Source organism: Stegostoma tigrinum, chromosome 9, assembly GCF_030684315.1.
Source record: "Stegostoma tigrinum isolate sSteTig4 chromosome 9, sSteTig4.hap1, whole genome shotgun sequence".
NCBI classification, from domain to species: Eukaryota; Metazoa; Chordata; class Chondrichthyes; order Orectolobiformes; family Stegostomatidae; genus Stegostoma; species Stegostoma tigrinum.
Window position 1 is genome coordinate 78,887,015 of NC_081362.1, and position 22,049 is coordinate 78,909,063.

Here is a 22,049-nt window from a genome sequence, read left to right on the forward strand (position 1 = left end):
CTAAACCATCATTTCCTTTTCCTACAGCTTTTAAAATCCTCACTCGCTTGCTAGTCATATTACCTTTCTAAATCAGCTTTGTTGTCATCTTTTTTGAGTTCACTATTGGTTTTGCTTTTTTTTGTGGCATCCTCATAAGCCACTTCCTTTGGATGTAATGTTACACTTCTTTCGTTTATTTACCTTTCCCTTTGGGTGTTTGTGCCCTAGAGGAATGTATGTGTTGTAGACTCGTGTTTTTTTTCAGACAGTAGCCTTTGCCTGTCCACTGTTTGAGTGCATTTTCCCCAATCCATCATAGTCAACTTGCCTCTTGTGATTTCCATTCTTCAGATTTAATACTCTGATATCAGAATAGGTTATGTCATGTTCAAATTCTACTATATTATGATTGAACTGCATTAATGTTTTTATACATTTCTTTCTCTGTAAAGGTGAGCGACTGCCAAAGCCAGATCAAGGCAAGATGCGTTTCCATAAAATTGCAAATGTTAACAAAGCATTGGATTACATTTCCAGCAAAGGAGTAAAGCTTGTATCAATTGGTGCTGAAGGTAATGGGATCTGAAATGTTTGTGTTGTGAAATAAAACTGAGGCTATATGAAATAATAAGGGACTGCTAGATGCTGATCAGGAAATTTGTTTTTAAACTTAGGTCCACAAAAAAAAATTGTCCTCTCTGTTCCAACCCACCCCCTCACCAACTCTAGAATTTAATCTTTTCTCTCCCAAGACCAATCCTGCTAGCTGGTTCAAAGTAGAATTCAGTCAATTTCCTGAGTGACGAGAAGGTTCAGCCATTTTGGTATCTACATCTCACAACAATATGTGAGTAATGTCCAAAGGCACATTTTGCTGGGGCCTCAGGCTGGCTGGGTACCAGACTGCAATGCCATTACTTTATCAGCTTCCCATTTATTTTGGGTGCAATTTCAATTTTTCAACCAACACCTCGATTTTTCTACACAAGACTCTGCTCAAAGAAAAAAACAAGCTAGCAATTTGATTTTAACATTTTAAGACCATCTGGACCTGTTGAGTTGACCATAGAAAGACTTTTATTCCATATTTGTTTCGTTTTTCCGAATACAGAAGATGCTCCCTTGTCTTGCCATTCAAGTTTGTTGAACAATTGTGATGAGCTTTCAGAGTCTGGATAAAGATCAGCAGCTGTTCAAATATTATTTTTTTTGGTTCCTAAAGGATTACATTTATGTCAGGCTTGGATATTGCAATAATAGTCTTCTCAACTGTTTTATTTCTACTTCTATGTAGAAATAGTAGATGGGAATGTGAAGATGACTTTGGGTATGATTTGGACCATCATCCTTCGTTTTGCGATTCATGACATATCTGTGGAGGGTAAGTGACATGAGTTCCACTTCAGTCCAATGCAATTGATTCAGCAAGGGCTGAAGTTTCCAGGGGAACTGTGGACAGTGATTAACACATCAGGTGTAGATTTGCATCGACTAGACTCAAGTTCCTGTGAAACTGCCAGAAATATTATATGTCTCTGGCAATAGTGTCAAATGAGTGGTTTTGTGTCAGCTGTCTGTACTTAGAGAACCGAATATCAGGTATTACATAGAATTGTTGGCTGATCCAACACCACCAGTAATGCACCACCACTTAAGATGAATTTCTAAATCCCCTGACTCCCACATTAGTTACATATGCATTTCAGCAACATTCATCTTTATTGTTTTGGTCAGAGTTTTGCTTCGTTAACTTGTAGCACTTGTCATGTGACTCCCTTGATTACATGTTGGAATTTGCAGTTGGGCTGAGCTGTAAAACTGGTGCTAGTAGAATTGTTGTCATTGATACTCCCTGCCCAATATTTCCTTTCCATTGATTTCACGAATATAATGACAGCCAGGTTGTTGGCTTCCTCCAAACTAGTCTGGAGATGCACCTTTATCATAAAAATCTGAATTTATGGCCCACAGCATTTCACAAAAGATGGTGGGCCAGCAAACAGACACCAAAACTCTAAGGGAAAGGTCAGGAGATGCCTGAAATAGGATTGAAAAGATAAATCTTAAAACCTCTTTCTATGGAGGAGTAAAAGATAAGGGTATGAGGGATGGTGCATGTTGAAGTAGCCTCCTGGAGAGACTGTTTTAAAAGAAAACTGACTTTAACGTTTAGTGTGACTGACTCTATGGCAGTCAAGATTTGCACAACTGATTTGCAGACCACATCGGTAATGCAATGGGTTGCTAAATTTTGCATCTGACTGGCATATTACTACCAGGTTCAAATGTGCTCAACTGGGATTTTGTCTGCAGTGCAAAAATTAAGTAAACAGGGAAGCTACATGATAAATATTAGAGGTTAACCAAATGAAACTCTGATCAACACAATAACAATGAATGTTGCTGAACTGCATATGTAACTATTGTGGGAGTCAGGGGGAGATAAAAATACATCCGAGTGGTGGTGCAAAACTGGTGGCATTGGATCAGTCACCAATTTTATGTAGGGCCCCACATTCAGTTCTGTCAATAACAGACAACTGATACAATACCACTCATTTGACACCATCACCTGATTTAAAATAAGGAAAACTGTGACACACAACATTTTTGACCTGACAAGAAAGAATTGTAGGTTAGGTTATTTTAACTTTGGATTACGATTAATCCACGGCACAACGTCGTGGGCCGAAGGGCCTGTACAGTGCTGTACTTTTCTATGTTCTATGTTCTAATTTTCGAAATGTCTTGTAATTTGCTCCATAAATATTTCTTGCCTGATGGAAAGAAGTTTTGGGACAATGTCAAGTGATTCCATGTCTCAGTCAAAACTCCAGGTTCAGGTTCCGCCCTGGGATGTAGTGGCCAAGGAAGTTGTGTTCATAATGGAGCAAGGCAGGTTGTGGTATCTCCTTGTAAATCCTGCCAAGTTATGCAGATGACAGGTGGTAATGACAGTGGGAGATATTTTTGCTCAGCTGTGTATCAGAAAGGTATTGGAGATTCTATTATCATCATCCATAGCTCCAGGCTACAGCATGCATGTAAATACAACAGCAACTATAAGACTTCTTGTAGGACCAGTGGTCAGACAGCTGGTGTAGGTCAGATTGGTGCCTACAGCACTGGGTCAATCCAGATTCTGACTGATATTTATTCAGGACCTGCCTCCTTGCCATATTCAAAGGGAAAGTTTGGTACTGAGTCGGGCATAGCTTCAGGCAAAGTACTTGAGAATTTTAAAATGAATGCTGGACGTCTGAACAAAAACAGAAATTGCTAGAGCAACTCAGTAGGCCTGGCAGCATCCGTTGAGAGAAAGCAGGCTTGATGTTCCAGCTCCAGTTCTGAAGGATGATCACTTGAAATGTTAACTCTGCTTTCTCTGCACAGATTCTGCCAGACTGCTTAGTTTCTCCAGCAATTTCCATTTTTGGTAACTGAAGAATTTTGCCTTGTTGATTTAATGTATCTAACTAAACCGTTTTTATTATCTGGTGTTGTCTGTTAATACACACTTGAAATATTGATTCTTTTCTCCCCTTCTCTTCCCTTACAGAAACATCTGCTAAAGAAGGTTTGCTGTTATGGTGCCAGAGAAAGACTGCACCCTATAAGAACGTAAATGTGCAGAATTTCCATACAAGGTGAGTTCAGGAGATATACATGCAATTTATAAAATGAATGTGTTAAATTTAAGGTGGTGTGTGCCAGAGGTATAGGTATAGAATTGTGAGCTGACCGTTAGCAATGTTAGGCCCATTATCATAGACTTATGGATTGCAGTTTCCCAATATATATTCTCCTAAACACCAAGAATGTGGAGGTAGTAGAATGGTTGCTTTATTTTTCATGTTATATTTTCTGTTGTAAACACTCTCACTTATTGCAAGGGGAATTGAATATGAAGGTAGGGAGGTTATAAGATAATAAGATGTGAGGCTGGATGAACACAGCAGGCCAAGCAGCATCTCAGGAGCACAAAAGCTGACGTTTCGGGCCTAGACCCTTCATCAGAGAGGGGGATGGGGGGAGGGAACTGGAATAAATAGGGAGAGAGGGGGAGGCGGACCGAAGATGGAGAGTAAAGAAGATAGGTGGAGAGAGTGTAGGTGGGGAGGTAGGGAGGGGATAGGTCAGTCCAGGGAAGACGGACAGGTCAAGGAGGTGGGATGAGGTTAGTAGGTAGCTGGGGGTGCGGCTTGGGGTGGGAGGAAGGGATGGGTGAGAGGAAGAACCGGTTAGGGAGGCAGAGACAGGTTGGACTGGTTTTGGGATGCAGTGGGTGGGGGGGAAGAGCTGGGCTGGTTGTGTGGTGCAGTGGGGGGAGGGGATGAACTGGGCTGGTTTAGGGATGCAGTGGGGGAAGGGGAGATTTTGAAACTGGTGAAGTCCACATTGATACCATATGGCTGCAGGGTTCCCAGGCGGAATATGAGTTGCTGTTCCTGCAACCTTCGGGTGGCATCATTGTGGCAGTGCAGGAGGCCCATGATGGACATGTCATCAAGAGAATGGGAGGGGGAGTGGAAATGGTTTGCGACTGGGAGGTGCAGTTGTTTTTTGCGAACTGAGCGGAGGTGTTCTGCAAAGCGGTCCCCAAGCCTCCGCTTGGTTTCCCCAATGTAGAGGAAGCCGCACCAGGTACAGTGGATGCAGTATACCACATTGGCAGATGTGCAGGTGAACCTCTGCTTAATGTGGAATGTCATCTTGGGGCCTGGGATGGGGGTGAGGGAGGAGGTGTGGGGACAAGTGTAGCATTTCCTGCGGTTGCAGGGGAAGGTGCCGGGTGTGGTGGGGTTGGAGGGCAGTGTGGAGCGAACAAGGGAGTCACGGAGAGAGTGATCTCTCCGGAAAGCAGACAGGGGAGGGGATGGAAAAATGTCTTGGGTGGTGGGGTCGGATTGTAAATGGCGGAAGTGTCGGAGGATAATGCGTTGTATCTGGAGGTTGGTAGGGTGGTGTGTGAGAACGAGGGGGATCCTCTTGGGGCGGTTGTGGCGGGGGCGGGGTGTGAGGGATGTGTCGCGGGAAATGCGGGAGACGCGGTCAAGGGCGTCTTCGATCACCGTGGGGGGAAAGTTGCGGTCCTTAAAGAACTTGGGACATCTGGGATGTGCGGGAGCGGAATGTCTTATTGTGGGAGCAGATGCGGCGGAGGCGGAGGAATTGGGAATAGGGGATGGAATTTTTGCAGGAGGGTGGGTGGGAGGAGGTGTATTCTAGGTAGCTGTGGGAGTCGGTGGGCTTGAAATGGACATCAGTTACAAGCTGGTTGCCTGAGATGGAGACTGAGAGGTCCAGGAAGGTGAGGGATGTGCTGGAGATGGCCCAGGTGAACTGAAGGTTGGGGTGGAAGGTATTGGTGAAGTGGATGAACTGTTCGAGCTCCTCTGGGGAGCAAGAGGCGGCGCCGATACAGTCATCAATGTACCGGAGGAAGAGGTGGGGTTTGGGGCCTGTGTAGGTGCGGAAGAGGGACTGTTCCACGTAACCTACAAAGAGGCAGGCATAGCTGGGGCCCATGCGGGTGCCCATGGCCACCCCCTTAGTCTGTAGGAAGTGGGAGGAGTCAAAAGAGAAGTTGTTGAGTGTGAGGACGAGTTCGGCTAGGCGGATGAGAGTGTCGGTGGAGGGGGCCTGGTCGGGCCTGCGGGACAGGAAGAAGCGGAGGGCCTTGAGGCCATCTCCATGCGGAATGCAGGTGTACAGGGACTGGACGTCCATACTTCAGTTGTACAGAACACTGGTGAGGCCCCATTTGAAGTATTGCATTTGAAGTATTTAGGGAAGGATGCAAATGCATAGGAAGCTTTTTCAGTTGGTTACCAGACTGATGGAATAAGTGAGTTGTGCTTTGAGGAAATGCTGCACATGCCAGGCTTGTATTTGCTGGAAGTTAAAAAAGAAGTGACTTGATTGAAACATGTAAGATCCCGAGAGGTCTTAATGGGTAGAAGTAGAGAGAATGCTTCCTCTTATGGGAGAATCTAGAACTAGGTATTGCTGTTTGAAAATAAAAACATGCTGATTTAAAACAAAGATGAGGCAAAACATTTCTCACAAATGGTATTGAGTTCTTGGAACTCTCTTTTTGAACTGACTTTGGAAGCAGATAAATAATTTTGAGGCAGAGATAGATCAGTAATTGGTAAGCAAAGGGGTGAAGAGTGCAGGGTATGCGCAAATTCAGATTTGAGGTTACGATCAGTTTATCCATGATCTTGCTGAGTAGGTTTAAGGGGAAAAATACCCTATTCCTGATTCTTAGTCATATGGGTTGGATGAGAATACTTCAATTTTAGTTTGCTGCGATACAGCTGAAGTCATACCCCCATTTAATGAGGTAAATTGCATTTAACAGTTTAAATTGTTGAATTTGAAATAACCAGCTGCAGCTCTCTGCAGATTTAGATGTCACAGTCAAAACATGATCTGTGCAGGAGAGTTTGCGGGAATGGAAATGGCATGTTCAGAATCAGTGTTTTTGTCTTGGCTTGTGGCTCCTATCTTCTGCTCCAAAGATAAATATGCAGCGAGTATCTAATATGAACAGTTCTAAAGTACTTGAAAAAACAACCAGAGACAGATGAGAGTTTTTCAGGTGGCTAGTTATGATCAGGAATGTATTGCCTGAAAGGGTGGCAGAATTTTTAAAAAGTAACTTTCACAAGGGAATTGCTTGACACTTGAAGGCAAAGCATTTGCAGGGGTTTGTAGGAATCTTGATCAATAGCTCTTTCATTGATTTGGCACAGGTACAATAGGCCAAATGCTGTCCTTCTGTGCTGTATCATTTCATAATTCTGGGAACTATGACACATTTAGTTTGCCCATAAGTGAATCCACTGGATAGTAAATACGTGCATTAACACTTTTGAAGGATTGAGAAAATTTGAGAAGAATTAATAAAATTGCATGCAAATCTTGGTGGAGGTAATGGTGTCCCACCTACCAGCACAGCAGCCTGTGGGAGCTCTGACCCATCATCCTTTTGGGAAGGCCCATCAGATTAAGTGACACTCAGGCACTTGACTGGGACTGCACTGGGTCTTCCACAAGATGAAGAACCCCAGGGACACAATTTACCAATTGCCTAGAGCAGCTATGCAGTCAGCTCAGGCACTGCACCTCTGAATGAGTGGTTCCTCACCGCAACCTCCCAGGAGCCAACATGAAACACCACATGGGTTTGCTTGCCTTGCTCCCCTTGTTGGTGGGGCCCCTGTTTGGTACTGAATTAATTTGTAATTTAAATGAAGTAATAGTGAAGTAACAACACACCACTGCAGAGGATGGTTTACAAATTTTAGAAAGATTAGCACACACTAGAACATTGAAAACTGCAGTGCAGTACAGGCCCTTCGGCCCTCGATGTTGCGTTGACCTGTGAAACCAAAATGCTGATATTTGTATATCGGCTGCTCATGCTCAAGTTTGATTTAAAATATGGTGCTATAATTTGTTTAAATTTTTGTTTACTCCTCTCATTGTGAAGTTGGAAAGATGGCCTTGCACTCTGCGCGCTCATCCACAGACATCGACCTGACCTTATTGACTACTCCAAGCTCCGGAAGGTCTTCTGTCTGATTGATAGCATGCTGATGTGCATTATATGCAGCTTATTTTTATTGCATGCTTGTGATTAAAAATAATTGTCCTTCATTAACTAAGGTGGATGGCTTTGCATACTGCATGTAGTCAGCTCACTCTGATTTCCAAAGGTTCTACAAAATAAGGCTTAAATGTTTTAGCATTTTTGCTTGCCTTTAAATTATGTATGTCTACTTAATTTTGTTTCACTTCCACTGCATAAATCAACTAGTATGGTGATAAAACCACTTGTAATGTGACAACAAACAGCAAATACTGTCGCTTCTGCAGAATTTTCCATATGTCAGTGGTCTGTTGGTTCCTGAATGTTTGTGATTTTCCCCTTCCTGTTTATTCCTGCATAATATGACACAGCCAATGGTGCAGGTTGCAGCTGATATTCTTTGCAATCAGTTGGTAGCGTGTCTGGGTGGGCTAACTGTGCTGTCCCAGTATAACAGATAAATGAACTCAAAGTAAAATCTGAATTATAATTACATGCACAATCAAAAATACTAGAAGTGCATAGCATTATTGGGGATAAGTTTTTATGTAGGTATTAGGAGACCTTCTTAGCACTTTTCCAGCATTTGCTGTTTCTGTTTTGTATTTCTTGCCTTTTCAGGTTCCATTTCCTTTTCTATAATTTTATAAAATGGAATAATAATAATTTACAATCTGTAACATTTAGCCATGTTTTTATTTTCATCCTTTTACTTCAGAACAGTCAAATACTAGTAAATTCGGAACCAAAACTCAGCACACCAGGCAGCATCTGTAAGAAAAATCAGACTTAACATGCAGGTCCAATGACCCTTCCTCAGAACTAGTAAATTAGTATGGGTTCACAGCAGGGAGTTGGAGTTTAACACTTATGGTGTGTGCATCTCTGAACACTGTCCACTTTGAGAACTCACATAGGAACTCTCAGGGAAACTGAATCCAGACAAAGTTGCTCTGTGCTGCTTGAATATATTGGCCTTTTCACTGGCAAGGAGTGGATTGGCTTGAATTTATCACTATCAAGAGGCAGAGCTTTTTTACTCTTGAATCTGAACTGCTTTTAGCCCAAACCTTTTTCCAACAAGAGGCACTTTCTGTGGATGTCCTGTTCCTTAGAAGACCATTTGATGAAGTGTTTCAAAGTTAAATTTGAAATTACATCTTCTGCCTCAGAAGGTCTCTGCATAATTCATAGTCAGAAAGGACCAAACACCACCTATCTAGAATCAAAATTGCTACTTTTTTGTAAAGCTTGAGGGTGTATCAAGTGGAGCAGTCAGGCCCTGCTTGATCTTGAGGTCCAGGTGGGGACACTGACACGTGTGCAACCATCAAGTGCACACCCTAACCATACAGTTGGTACAATTTGGAACAGAGTCTACATTCAGCTGGATTTATGGATGGTAATTCTAATGCATCACTGTTCCACCAACAATGGACATTTTGGGCCCATGATGACCAAAGCCTGTGTTTGTAAGCTGCTTTCTGAATAAATTACAAGCTACTTGCCTGTACTATGTGTTGATTATAAGTTGAAAGACCATTATTAATGTTGTAATTAAGAGAAAAATAGATTCCAACTGATTCCTCCCCTGTCTTATTCTGTACCGTGTTGCAAATTGTTTGTCATTAATCATTTTTGTTGTATCAGACATTTCTGTTCTCTCACTGCATGCATTCTAATCTGTCTTGTTGCCCCGTTGTGGCTGGTTTGGCGTTGCCTATGCATGTAGCTGGAAGAACGGATGAGCATTTAATGCCCTCGTACACAGACAGAGAACCGATCTAATTGATTATGCTGTGCTACAAGAGGTATTAACATTAATCTGCCTTATCATTTTAAAAAAAACTTTCATTTTGCACATTGAAAAATAATCTGCTAAGAATGGGGTAGATGTAAACATTGCGTCTACATATAGAATCGAACATTGTTAAAAGTTACCTCATTCTTGGTAATTTACAATATGCCCCTTTGTAAAGTTGGTCACTATAAATCATGTTTCTGTTTTGCCTCTTCTGCTTTAAATTTCTGCTGAAGTGAAGAGGACCAAATTACCTTACATCTTGTATTTGACATATATGATGTATGTGAAGATGGCAATCAACTGGACATACGTAACAGCCACTCCCACAAATATGTCATTGCTTCCATTTTGCTTTCCAGTACTGTATTATAATTGGCTGAGTAAGACTGCTTCTCATGCCGCCATTGAGAAAACTACAAGTTGTGCTGCTTGTTTATAAAAGTTCATTCATTCTCCATTCTGGTTAATTTCTGCACTTGTTTCTAGTTTGCAATTGAAACAGACTTTTGTTAACTTGCTATTCAAAAGTGGTGTTACCACGGACAGGGCTCTGTTGTAGGTATTCACCAATGCAGCTCAGAAGTGTTACAATACACCTCTGGTGCACATGGGATTTGAACTCGGAGCAACTGTGACTGTGAACTTGTTACTTATGTCAAGTGTAACTTTAGTGGCTGCTACAGTTTTGATTTGTTAATGTTATGGCTAGAACTACATTGTTTTTCTGTCTGCTATTCAAGTAACAAAATTAATTAGAGATATATGACTGAATATGGATACTTTAATTTGCTGTCAAACTCATTGTTTCCTAAATATAGGATGATGCCCTTTACAACTTGAATCTTGCTTTGGACATTGCAGAAAAAGAATTGGATATCCCCAAGATGCTGGATGCAGAAGGTAAGTCGTACCTCTGTGGAAGTTTTCAATTTTCTGATGACAAGAAGAATTTCAAATGAAAATATAAACACTGGATAAGAAATTGGAACCTTATTGTGCTCATTTTCTCTTTTTGGGAAATTGATTAGCAATAAGTGGAGCAGGTACAGGGGGGAAAAAAAATTCTGAAAATATTGGCGTGGAGCCCAGAGGAGCAGTGTGTTCCCTTCACCCCATAGCATGTGCAGTCAACGTCTTCACCAAAGCTTATAATTCCCAGCTGCTAATCCTCCTCCCCTCCTAGCTTTGTCTTAGGGCTGCTGCCAGTTGATTGAGAGAAACCATTTTACCTGGAGATGGAATCATGAAGAAGATGGGTACAACTTCAGAATAAGAACTAAGCCCTTGAGGTGTATGTCAAGAAACACTTAGTGATACTAAGACCCAGGACGAGGTTGGGGGGGTGGGGTGCATCAGGTCCCAATAACTATGGCTGTAAGGAGGGCTACTGTGCTCATTCTGGGATTACAGGGCTGGGCCCCAGGCCAGTAGCAGATCCTAGAGCCCATGATTTCAGTCCATGCCCCTGCCTGACATAGAGAAGTGAAAATCCGGATTTCTCTTCCAACAAAAAGCTGTTAAGGATAGGTCGAATAGAAATTTCAAAATTGGGATCAATTTTTTTTTGAATGATGTAACATGCTGTTAGGGCCTGACTTCTGTTTCCATTTACCCACTATTTCCCTTCTCTCTTTCTGGACTGCTGTCTACAATGATACATCTGAGACGTTTGAAAAAGCACTGGCTCTGAAAATCCTTGGAGTGTTTCTTTTGTCTTGCCAACTCCAGGTGTTGGAATAATCAAAATAAAAGGCACTGCTCCAAAAAAAATGGTCCCAAGCTATTTTTTTCTCTTTATTGCAATCATGCCCCTTGCCTCAAAACATTGTCCAAAAGCTGATGATTGATCCTGTGTTATGCAGTCCTGATGTCTCTTTTCACATGGGTGACACATTGTTGGAGACCTGCTGTTTTGCTGATATACTTAGCTGAGATGGTGGACAAACCAATGTGAGTATCCTATTAATGGCATGTCCTGTACTGTGGAGTTGTCAGCCTCGATGGTGTGTACAACCTCAGCAAACACAATCCAGCATTGTGAAGTATCTGAAATAACAAGGTGTAGAGTTGGATGAACACAGCAGGTCAAGCAGCATCAGAGGAGCAGGAAAGCTGACATTTCGGGTCTAGACCCTTCTTCGGAAAACCTGGCTGAGTAAGACTGCTTCTAATGTTGCCATTGAGAAAACTACAAATTGTGCTGCTTGTGTATAAAAGTTCATTTATTCTCCATTCTGGTTAATTTCTGCGCTTGTTTCTAGTTTGCAATTGAAACAGAATTTTGTAAACTTGCTATTCAAAAGTGGTGTTACCAAGGATAGGGATAAATTCTAGATATTCACCAATGCAGTTCAGAAATGTTACTGTGCACTTGTTACTTATTACACAGCTTGGCCTGCTGTATTCATTCCAGCTCCACACCTTGTTATCTGATTTTCCAGCATTGGCAGTTCCTACTATCTCTTGTGATGTATCTGTTTTTGTTCATGTGCAATTTTATTCAACTGAAGGATGGCACAGTGTTTGATTTGTCCAAGGTTTGCTCATCCAGAAAAGTTACAGTCTTGTTAATTTTGACATTTCATAAAAAGTAACAATTTTCTTTCTAAACAGACATTGTAGATGCAGCAAGACCTGACGAAAGGGCTGTTATGACTTATGTTTCCTGTTACTACCATACGTTTGCAGGTGCACAGAAGGTGAGGTCAAAACCCATGGACAGCCCAGACCTGTAAACTTCAGCTTTCTGATTTCCAGCTTCTTCATATCCCATTGTGTCTGCTGCTGAATGGGTCATATTACCTCATGTTCTTATTTTTTAATGACTTTTTTCTTATTACAATAGCTTTAGATCCTGGTTTCTGGTATTTCCTTTCTATCACTTGCTGTAAGGTTGTATCTTCAGTTTCTTTTGTTATTGCTTTTGTTAACATAAAGTGATTACCTTGATCAACAAAGAAAATTTATTCCTTCTGATATAACATACATTAGAGGCCTCATAAAAACCTGTTGATGGGTTGGTTAACACCAGCACTTTTTTGCTTGTTTATTTATTTACGGACATATGTGGACTTACATTCCCAGTACCTTTTACAACATTATAAGAGGTTTCTGGCTGAAAGAAACACTTTGTGCAACAATGAGGATTTCCTCTGAAGAGTCCTCTAATGAAACGAGGGCTACATTTCACTCCATTTGTTAATTTTAGCAAAGCAGCAAGAACGTACATGGGGAAATGCATTTGCTTAAATTAGGAAATGGACAAAACTGCAAACCCACCATCCTTTACTCCTTATCCAAACATGAATTGCTGTTTTCCACCTTGTTTATTCCACCCCTATCCTTGTGCTTTCCCTCCTCATTAGATATTGTGAATACCCCAAAACCTGATCAGAGGGCTCTTATGACGTACGTTTCGTGTTTCTATCATGCTTTTGCTGGAGCAGAGCAGGTACTTCAAATGTTGTGTGGTCCACAATTAATTTTGTACCAGCAAAGTGCTTGTTTGTTTGCACGTGAATTGTACCTCATACAATTAATTGATGCCCAGATCTTTGTTTGAACAATTGTGTGGCTGCGCCATTAGCAACACGTTTCTGTGCAACACAGAATAAGAGGTGGAGACAGAGTTAGTGCAGTCATGAAAAGGAAGGGTGAGTAATGAGAGTATTGCATAAGTATAATTTGAATCTACAGTACAGTAGTCCATTTTGTACGTTTACTGTGGACCTAATAGAGTCACATAGAATGGAAACAGATCCTTTAGTCCAACTATTCCATGCCAACCATGTTCCCAAACTAAATTAGTTCCACTTATCTGTGTTTGGCCTGTATCCTTTCAAACCTTTCCTGTTCATGTACCTGTTCAAATGTCCAAACGTCTTTTAAGTGTTGTAACTGTATCTGCATCTACCGCTTCCTCTGGCAATTCATTCCACACCTGAACCACTTTGTGTAAAACAAAAAGTTGGCCCTTGTCCTTTTTAAAGCTTTCTTCTCTGTAAAAAAGCCCCTAGTTCTGAACTCCCATACTTGAGGGAAAAGACCCTTACTTTTCACTTTACCTATGCCCCTCATGATTTTATACAAAGTCAAGGGTCACACAACACCAGGTTATTGTCCAATAAATTTATTTGAAATCACAAGCTTTTGGAGCACAGCCCCTTCATCAGGTGTCACGTTACTTCTAACTTTGTTCACCCCAGTCTGACGTTAGCACTTCCACATCATGATTCTATAAACCTCTAAGATCACCCCTCAGTGTCTTACACTCCAGTGAAATTAGCCCCAGCCTATCCAGCCATTTTTATAACTCAAACCCTCCATTCCCAGAGACAACTTTGCAAATCTTTTTTGAACCCTCTCCAATTTGAAAATATCTTCCTATGGCAGGACAACCAGAACTGTTACAAAAATGCAATACCTTGCACTTACCAGATTAAGCTCCATCTGCATTGGTTCTGATGAAGAGTCGTCTAGAATTGAAACATTACCTTGCTTTTGCTTTAAGGATGCTGCCTGACCTACTGTGATTTCTAGCATTTTTGCTTTCAGTCCACCTGCCACCAATCAGACCATTGTCCAGTTGATCAAGATCTCTTTGTAATCTTAGATAACTTTCTTCACTGTTCACTATACCATGGATTTTGGTGTCATTGCAAACTTACTAACCATGCCTGCTATATTCTTATCCAAATTCATTATATAAATGACAAACAAAAGCAGTCCCAATACCTAAATCCTTGTAGAACATCACTGGTCACAGACCTTCAGTCCAAAAAACAACCACACCGAATCCCTTGTGTCTAATTCTACTAATTAGTCTACCATGTGGAACCTTGCCAAAGGCTTTACGAAAAGTCCATGTAAGCAATGTCTACTGCGGTGCTGTTATTGATCTATCCTTCCAGACAGCTTCCTTGTGCAGATCTTTGCACTAGGATCTCTTCGTTGCAAGGCTAAGTAGTTTGCTGTAAAGTATATTTGACACTTGTAAGCTGTTTTTCTCCATTTTATATTGCTGATTTTAGTTTGGATAAACTGGCCAATCTCCTGTGACATTGGATGCAGGGAAAAGTGCAGTATTCCAGACAAGGTTAAAGAACTAGGGATAACTGAATTGAGATTAGCCAGCTATGTGAGAGAGAGGCAGGAGTGTTAGATGGAAATGTTAGTCAGAGGCTGTAGTCAATGTGTGTACATTCGTTTCTGGCACATTTAATCCTTGCAAATATGTGAAGGGTTTTTAATGATGCTAACAGGCAACATCCCAGAACATAGGAAAGTGGTATTCAGAATTAAATCAGATATTACAGTAATTGACTTCAACTTTCCCGATCTATTTCACCATCATCTAAACTCATTTGATAATTTTGCAATATTTAATATTGGTATAAAATTAATTATTTACAAAATGTGTTCTGTGCTTTCTACTGATTTCCTGATAGGAAGAGAAAGATTGAGCAGGAAGAAAGGGACAGGAATAGAGGAAGGGGAAATGGCGAGAAGAAGCCTGGGGAAATGGGAACAGGGATAGGCAAAATGAAGAGGTGGGGTTGGGGGGGCCAGTGAGCGGTAAAGCAGGAAGACCAGAAATGCTATTCTTGTGGCTAAAATATTGCACAGGGCGAATGACAGTGGTGCAGAGCTTACAATACCGACCATGAAGAATTTGTACCTGAGAAACCCAGAATTTTCCTGGATGCACTTTAAGCATAATGTTGAAAAAGACAGCAGGCAGAAGCAGAAGCAAAGCCTGTCAAGATTCCCACGACCCCCTGCCCCCATTCCATTGCTCCCAGTTTGAGTTGTCAGTGAAATAAGATGTAGAACCAGTAGGAGGCAAGTGATTCCCATTTTTTCAGTGACGCTTGATCTTTCAAAATGATGTGAAAGTTCTAAATCTATGTTAGGAAAAGTATCAAATTGAGAATTACAACCCTTGAACATCAAAACATAAATCATACTGGAAAGACACATACGTACATGCACATGCCATATTAACATTTACTTGCTAAGAAAATGTAGCATTACTAGGGCTCTTCAGTTATTGACTAACATGTTTGTGTTGTTTTCATTTTACATTCTAACATGGTTCAAATATAATATTTTTGGTTGCCTTTGATCTGTGGAAGATTTGGATATATTTACTTAAGATCAATAAAATTATGTTTTGCTCCATTTTTGAGATTCTTTTGGTGATTTGCCATTTCTCATAACAAATACACAATGGTTCAACAAAGTTGCTCTCTTCCAAATACTGAAGTGCCTGCATGAGCTTAATACTCCAGTTATATTTAGTTGTTTTCCTTTGTGCATGTATATCTTTGTCTCAAATGTGGTTTGTCTCTGAATACAGGCTGAGATGGCAGCCAACAGAATTTGCAAGATACTGGCAGTGAATCAGGAGAATGAAAAGTCAATGGGAGAGTATGAGAGGCTGGCCAGTGAGGTAAATTCAGACGCTGATATTAGTAAATGAAATGTTTCACTTTTCCTTGACCATTTAGCAGAGTTTGGATTGAAGTATTAGTTACTAAAATTGGCCCTTTGAAGAAGAATAATAATTTTTGAAGGTCATAATCAAAGCTTTAACCACACTTGAAGAAATGAAAAGGAGGCTACTGTAGCTCAGTTGGCTAGATAGCCAGTTTGCAAATCAGAATGATGCCAGCAGTGTAGGCTCAATTCCTGCACCAGCTGAGGCTAACGTGAAGGACTCTCCTTCTCAACGTCTCCTCTTGCCTGAAGTTTGGTGACCCCTGGTTATCGCCAGCTGTTTGTCTCTAATGAGGGAGAAGCCCTGTGGTCTGGTAAGACTATGGCAACTTTATCTTTTTTTACTTGAAGAGAAAAGGCTAGATACAACACTTGTTACTGATTGGATGCTGACCTGAGCTACATTACTTCTGAAAGCCAACAAAATCAGGATATTTTAAAAAATAGAAACCACTTTTAGCTGGCTCTATTGTGCTGCATTCCTGTGGCTGGTCAGAGCTGCAGTGGCAGAAGAGACTGTTGCTCTGTCTTCCTCTTGACCACTACATGTTCCACATCCAATCACTTAGAACACCAGTAGTTAAAAGGGGAAAGGCCTGGGGAAACCAGGAGTTGTGGAAACTTAGAGAAAGACAATATAAAAATATTCCCTCATGTTAAAGTTTCCTGAGTACACAGCTTGTTTTCCTTAGTGTATTTAATATGTTAGTGAAAACTCCGAAAGGAACAAAAATGATCTGATGGAATAAAATTAATTTGGAAATTGTGTAGAACAATTTTGGTCAGAGTATGCTTGTTTTAGAAGATGAATGGGCAAAATGAGTAATGTAAAATATTTGATACTAAATGTTGAACAAAAAAACATTGACTATATTCTCCTGGACTATCAGATTATCTACCTTTTGCAGCTTTACAATAGAGATTGTGCTTCAGAAGTACTTAATTAACTGTAAACCACTTTAACCAATCTTAAGATTGTACCAAGCTCTATGTTAAGCCAAGTTTGTTTCTTTGATTTTTGTCTCTTTCTGCCTATTTTCCATCCATATGTTAAAGCTGTTTCACAGAACAATTTAGTTGGAAGACAGAGGTTGAAATTATACCCATGCCCAGTTTTACTTGAATAAAAATTTGCATGTAGGAAATTGATAAGTGTATTTCTTATTTCATTAAGCACGTGACCAGGAAACTTGGCATGTCAGTGAGTACATAGATTCTAAGCATTTTTCCCTCTCTTACTCATGTCAGAAAACTCATTTTGTATGACTTTAGTTTCCAGATCATAGGTTAGATATTGAATAGTTAAGTTGAAAATATTTAATATATTTTCCCTACTTCCAATTAGTAACCTGTACGTGCTTGCTTACAGGTAGGTCTAATTTATTATATTTGCTATTGGAGTCAGAAATGTGTATGAATATGGAGTGAATGATTTCTCATATGTTGATGAATGTGGAAAATAAACCATAGATGTTGGAAATGGGGTGGGTGAGGGCAGAAGTAGGAGTTGAGACAAACTCCAATGAATATGCATGATGATTCTAGTTAGTAAACTTGTGTTTCTGCCCCTACTAGCTGCTGCAATGGATTCAGAGGACCATTCCCTGGCTGGAAAACCGATCTTCTGAGAAGACGATGCAAGCCATGCAACGGAAATTGGAAGACTTTCGGGACTACCGTCGTTTGCACAAGCCTCCCAAAATTCAGGAGAAGTGTCAGTTGGAAATCAACTTCAACACTTTGCAGACCAAGTTGAGGATTAGCAACAGACCAGCCTTCATGCCCTCTGAGGGAAAAATGGTTTCAGTACGTTACTAAAATTCTTAAGGTTAAATTTTTTGCTTCATTAAGGTAGCGTTGTAGAATTTTAACCTGACTGTTAGCAGTTAAACTGACTTTGCAGATAAACTACCCATTTTCAGAGCAAGAGGATAACTGCTAACAATATCACCACCAGATAAATGGTTTTGGTGAAAACCTGGTAGCTGAAATTGTCAGTAGCTGACTTCATTTGTGCAGTGAATAAAAAAGTAATGTACTGTTCATTGCCAAAGTTAATTTTACTCCATTTGGCTCAGAATCAGAAATTCTCCAAAATAATTTCCCTTTGATCAACAATTAGTAAGGGAGTACAAGACAGTAATATTGCAGTAATTCTTTAACTACACGATTTATTTACTGAACAGTAGCCTGATAGTCTCCATATCCAAAAAAAGTAGATGATACCTTAATGGACATAGTACCTAGTCTGTTAGAACAGGCAGGATCAATGCATTTCTTTTTCCTTATCTTGTAATCAGTTCTGCCATTTGGTTGGATATAAAACATAAGTTAAAAACTAAATTTGTCTATTACACTCATCTCTCCCTTTGTTTTTCATCATTTTTCTCAGCTTGGCATTTTTTTTATTATGAAGCGATGTTGCCAAAGCTCTACAATTTATTGATGTTGCACTATTGCCTTAATGTGCAAATTATGGGAATGATCATTTGATTCGCTGTGAATTACCATTAAGACCAAAAACATAGGTGCAGAATTAGGTCATTTGGCCTATTAAATCAGCTCCACCATTTTATCATGGCTTCTTTTTTTTCTCAACCCCATTGTCCTGTCTTCTCCCCATAACCTTAGCTTCTTGATTAAGAAGGGAACCAATCTATCTCTGTCTTAAATATACTCCATGACCTGGCTCTACAGGCAATGAGTTCCACAGATTCACCAACCTCAGACTGAAGAAAGTCCTCTTCATCTCAGTTTTTAAAGGGTTGTCCTTTCATTCTGAGGCTATGCCCTTGAGTCCTTTAGCAGAATCATCATACCCACTCTATCCAGGATTCTTCAGTATGCTGTAGATTTCAATGAGGCTCTTCCCTTCTCCCACCCCTGACTTCTAAACTCAGTGCAGACCCAGTGTCCTCAACCACTCCCCATGACAGGCCCTTCATTCCTGGGATCGTTCTTGTAAACCTTTTCCAGACCCCTCCAAGCACATCCTTCCTTAGATATTGGGGCCTAAAACAGTTCATAATATTCCAAATATGGTGTGACCGGAGCCTTATACATCCTTAGCTGTACATTTCTGCTCTTGTATTCAAACCCTCTCAAAATGAATGCTAACATTGCATTTAGCTTCCTAACTGCCAACTGAACCTGCATGTTAATCTTAAGAGAATCCTGAAACAGGGCTCCTAAGACCCTTTGTGCCCCTGACTTCCAAATTTAGAAAATAGTTTATGCCTCTTCTGACCAAAGTACACAATCTCTCATTTTCCCATACTGAATTACATCTGACACTTTGCCCATTGTCCTCGCCTGTCCGAGTCCTCTTGCAGCCTCCCCACCTCCTCAACATTGGCCTTACCTCCATATATCTTTGTATCATCTGCAAACTTGGCCAGAATGCCCTAAATTCTATCGTCCAGATCGTTAATGTATATCATGATTAGTTCCAGTCCCAACACTAATGGCTGTGAACTCCACTAGTCACCAGCTACCATCCTGAAAAAGACCCCTTTACCTGATCTCTTGCCTTCTGCCAGCCAGTCAATCCTCTATGCATGCTAGTACCTTGCCCCTCACACCATGGGCTCACCTTATTTAGCAGCTTCCTTTTGCAGCATCTTGTCAAAGGCAATCTGAAGATCCAATAGGTGACATTCATTGGCTCTCCTTTGTCCAACTTAATGTTTAAAACTGTACAAAATCAGGAAATCACAATTGAAAGTGTATGTGCAATGCTGAAGAGGTAAAAATAATGGTTGAGGAGATAGGGAATATGAGATCTTCCATTGTATTTTAATGTTAAAAAAACTGACCTTCCTCACGTGAAGGATTGGCAGATCTAGATGGGACAGGAAGCCTCTGAAGTTTCTTGTGTTCATCATTCATTTGGGTTTGCCTTAATAGATACTTGGGAACGTATTTGTGCTGGTCATAGTTGATTTATGATGCAGAAGGATGCAGCAAATTAGAAAAAGACCTGATTCTTCTCATTTTTATCCAGGACATTGCAGGTGCTTGGCAGCGCCTTGAGCAGGCAGAAAAGGGATATGAAGAATGGCTTCTGACAGAAATAAGGAGGTTGGAGCGATTAGATCACCTGGCTGAGAAATTCAGACAGAAAGCAACAACTTATGAAGCATGGTCACATGGTAAGACACCACCATTAATATGACAAAGTATATTGTTCATTATTTCCATATCACCAAGTTTTATATTGGCTCCCTTTGCATTTTTGGTCCATGCGGAGTATGCATGTTAGAAATTTTTAACTACAGTAATATTTTACTAAATGGTAGTTTCCTGGTTTGCGGTCATAAGCAACTCCTTTATTTAAAAAAAAGATTCAAGCACATTGTTCTCCATTCCCTTGCATATTCTTATCTGCCTGTGCTTCCAGGTGCCCATTTATAAAGGCTACTGCAACATTAAATGAAAAAATCCAAACAGTAAAGTTATGAGTAGCAGCTGGGAAATGCAGCAGCTAATGTGCATACACATAGTCTCAACCAATAATGAGTCTTTTGGTTGGTAACTGGTTGAGCTGGTTGTTTTCAAAAATATTATATGATCTTTTCTGTCCATGTTAGCAGTTGTTCTACGATTGCAGTTGTTTCCCCCCCCCCCCCCCGTACAACCCATCCCAGCTTATTTAAGCCTTCCTCTTGCTACTCCCACACCAGTCCCTACTAGCAACTCAGCTGGGACCAATGCAACAGGAGATACACCAGAGTATGTATAAATTATCCTGTGACAGCTTATGGTCTGTTAAGAATCAGTAGTGGTATGAACACAAGTAACTGCTTTTTTTAAAAAAAAGGCAGTATGATAAATCTCTTACAGCAAAGGAGACTGAACGGAGGTGTGATGGAGGTGTACAATTTGGAAACATTTAGACCAGTGCCATAATAACTGTCCAAGTGTGTGGTGAAATTTTGTATAGAAGTAATGAAAATCAATGTAGGACAAACATTGTTTCATCTTTAATGTTATACTTAATCAAAATTACGACTCAAACCTTGTGAAAGTTTTAATCATCAATTTAAAAGCACGGTATCGGTCTTTTGATTCTAACATTCTAAACACCCAAGGCCACATGGGATAAAATTGAGGTGACGGGGAAACAAGTGGGTTGCTGAGAAATTGTTTTGTGTCGTTGAAGTATGCCATGTTATTGAAAAGGTTGGAAGCCGCTGGTTTAGACAATGCAAAAGAAAAGTTGTTCTCCTAGCAGCATCAGATACCTTTCTCACTGACACCTGAAGAAGGAGCAAGACTCCAAAAGCTGCGTCTTCAAATAAACCTGTTGAACTCTAACCTGGTGCCATGTGATTTTTGATCAAGAGGAATGTGACAACCTAAGCTGCTCATGCGTGAATGGTAATACCCTAAAAACTTGCTGCCTATGAGGTTGGTGTATGCAGAGCTGACAAATGATTTTATAAGGAATTCAGATTGAAGACTTGGGCAAGTAAACTTAAGACTATGAGGATCAAGCAGGGGAATGGGATTGTTTTGACTATGATACAGAGAGCTGGCAAGACTCTAACCGTACTATAAAGAAAAGCAAAATCGTAAATTAAAATCACCCTTTTTGATCTCTTTTTTAAAAAAGGATTTTTGAAGTAGAAGTTTGAAATGTTTGAGGAAAAGGTTTACTGAACTAATGGAGAATCTTGCTTTCCCCAGGGAAAGATTATATTTTGATGCAGAAGGATTATGAATCTGCCTCCTTGACTGAAGTGCGGGCTTTACTGAGAAAACATGAGGCATTTGAGAGTGACTTGGCTGCACACCAGGACCGCGTGGAGCAGATTGCTGCCATTGCACAGGAACTGAAGTATGTTCCATTTGCAGGCTGACAGCTGAGGGCACTTCATTGATATTTGGCTTCCAAATAATTGTGTACTGTGTAGCAATTCCAAATGATAGCAACTGAGTTAAAAATAAAGCTGAAAAGGTTATTTTAATTGCTGTTATTTCAGGATAACAATTGTACTCCAAGTAAAGCATTTTGGAGGGGAAAAAGAAGACAAATCCCTTGTATATTTAAAAAAAAACTAAAGCAAAACTGCTACCTCACTTGTACATAATTTTATTATTCTGACTGCACCATTAATATTTTTCAAAAAATAAACTGAAAATTACATTGATAGAAGCTTTGGT

General features: G+C 40.4%; 1 protein-coding gene across 6 annotated transcripts in view; it reads left to right on the forward strand.

Annotated features, from left to right (window-relative positions):
• LOC125454787 (alpha-actinin-2) overlaps positions 1-22,049 on the forward strand; it is a 99,261-nt gene that overhangs the window by 48,852 nt on the left and 28,360 nt on the right. For 4 of the 6 annotated variants that reach the window (XR_007248100.2, XM_048535989.2, XM_048535992.2 and 1 more), the window contains exons 3-12: positions 435-554; positions 1,277-1,363; positions 3,542-3,629; positions 7,484-7,562; positions 10,205-10,286; positions 12,752-12,837; positions 15,745-15,837; positions 17,460-17,690; positions 19,888-20,035; positions 21,573-21,723. Coding sequence is in view for 5 of the 6 variants with exons in the window: in XM_048535989.2 (XP_048391946.1) it covers positions 435-554; positions 1,277-1,363; positions 3,542-3,629; positions 7,484-7,562; positions 10,205-10,286; positions 12,752-12,837; positions 15,745-15,837; positions 17,460-17,690; positions 19,888-20,035; positions 21,573-21,723 (1,165 nt within the window). In the remaining variant the exon portion in view is untranslated. Of the gene's footprint in view, positions 1-434; positions 555-1,276; positions 1,364-3,541; positions 3,630-7,483; positions 7,563-10,204; positions 10,287-11,999; positions 12,086-12,751; positions 12,838-15,744; positions 15,838-17,459; positions 17,691-19,887; positions 20,036-21,572; positions 21,724-22,049 lie in introns of all 6 variants that reach the window. The other 2 variants (XM_048535994.2, XM_048535990.2) reach the window with 1 other exon arrangement.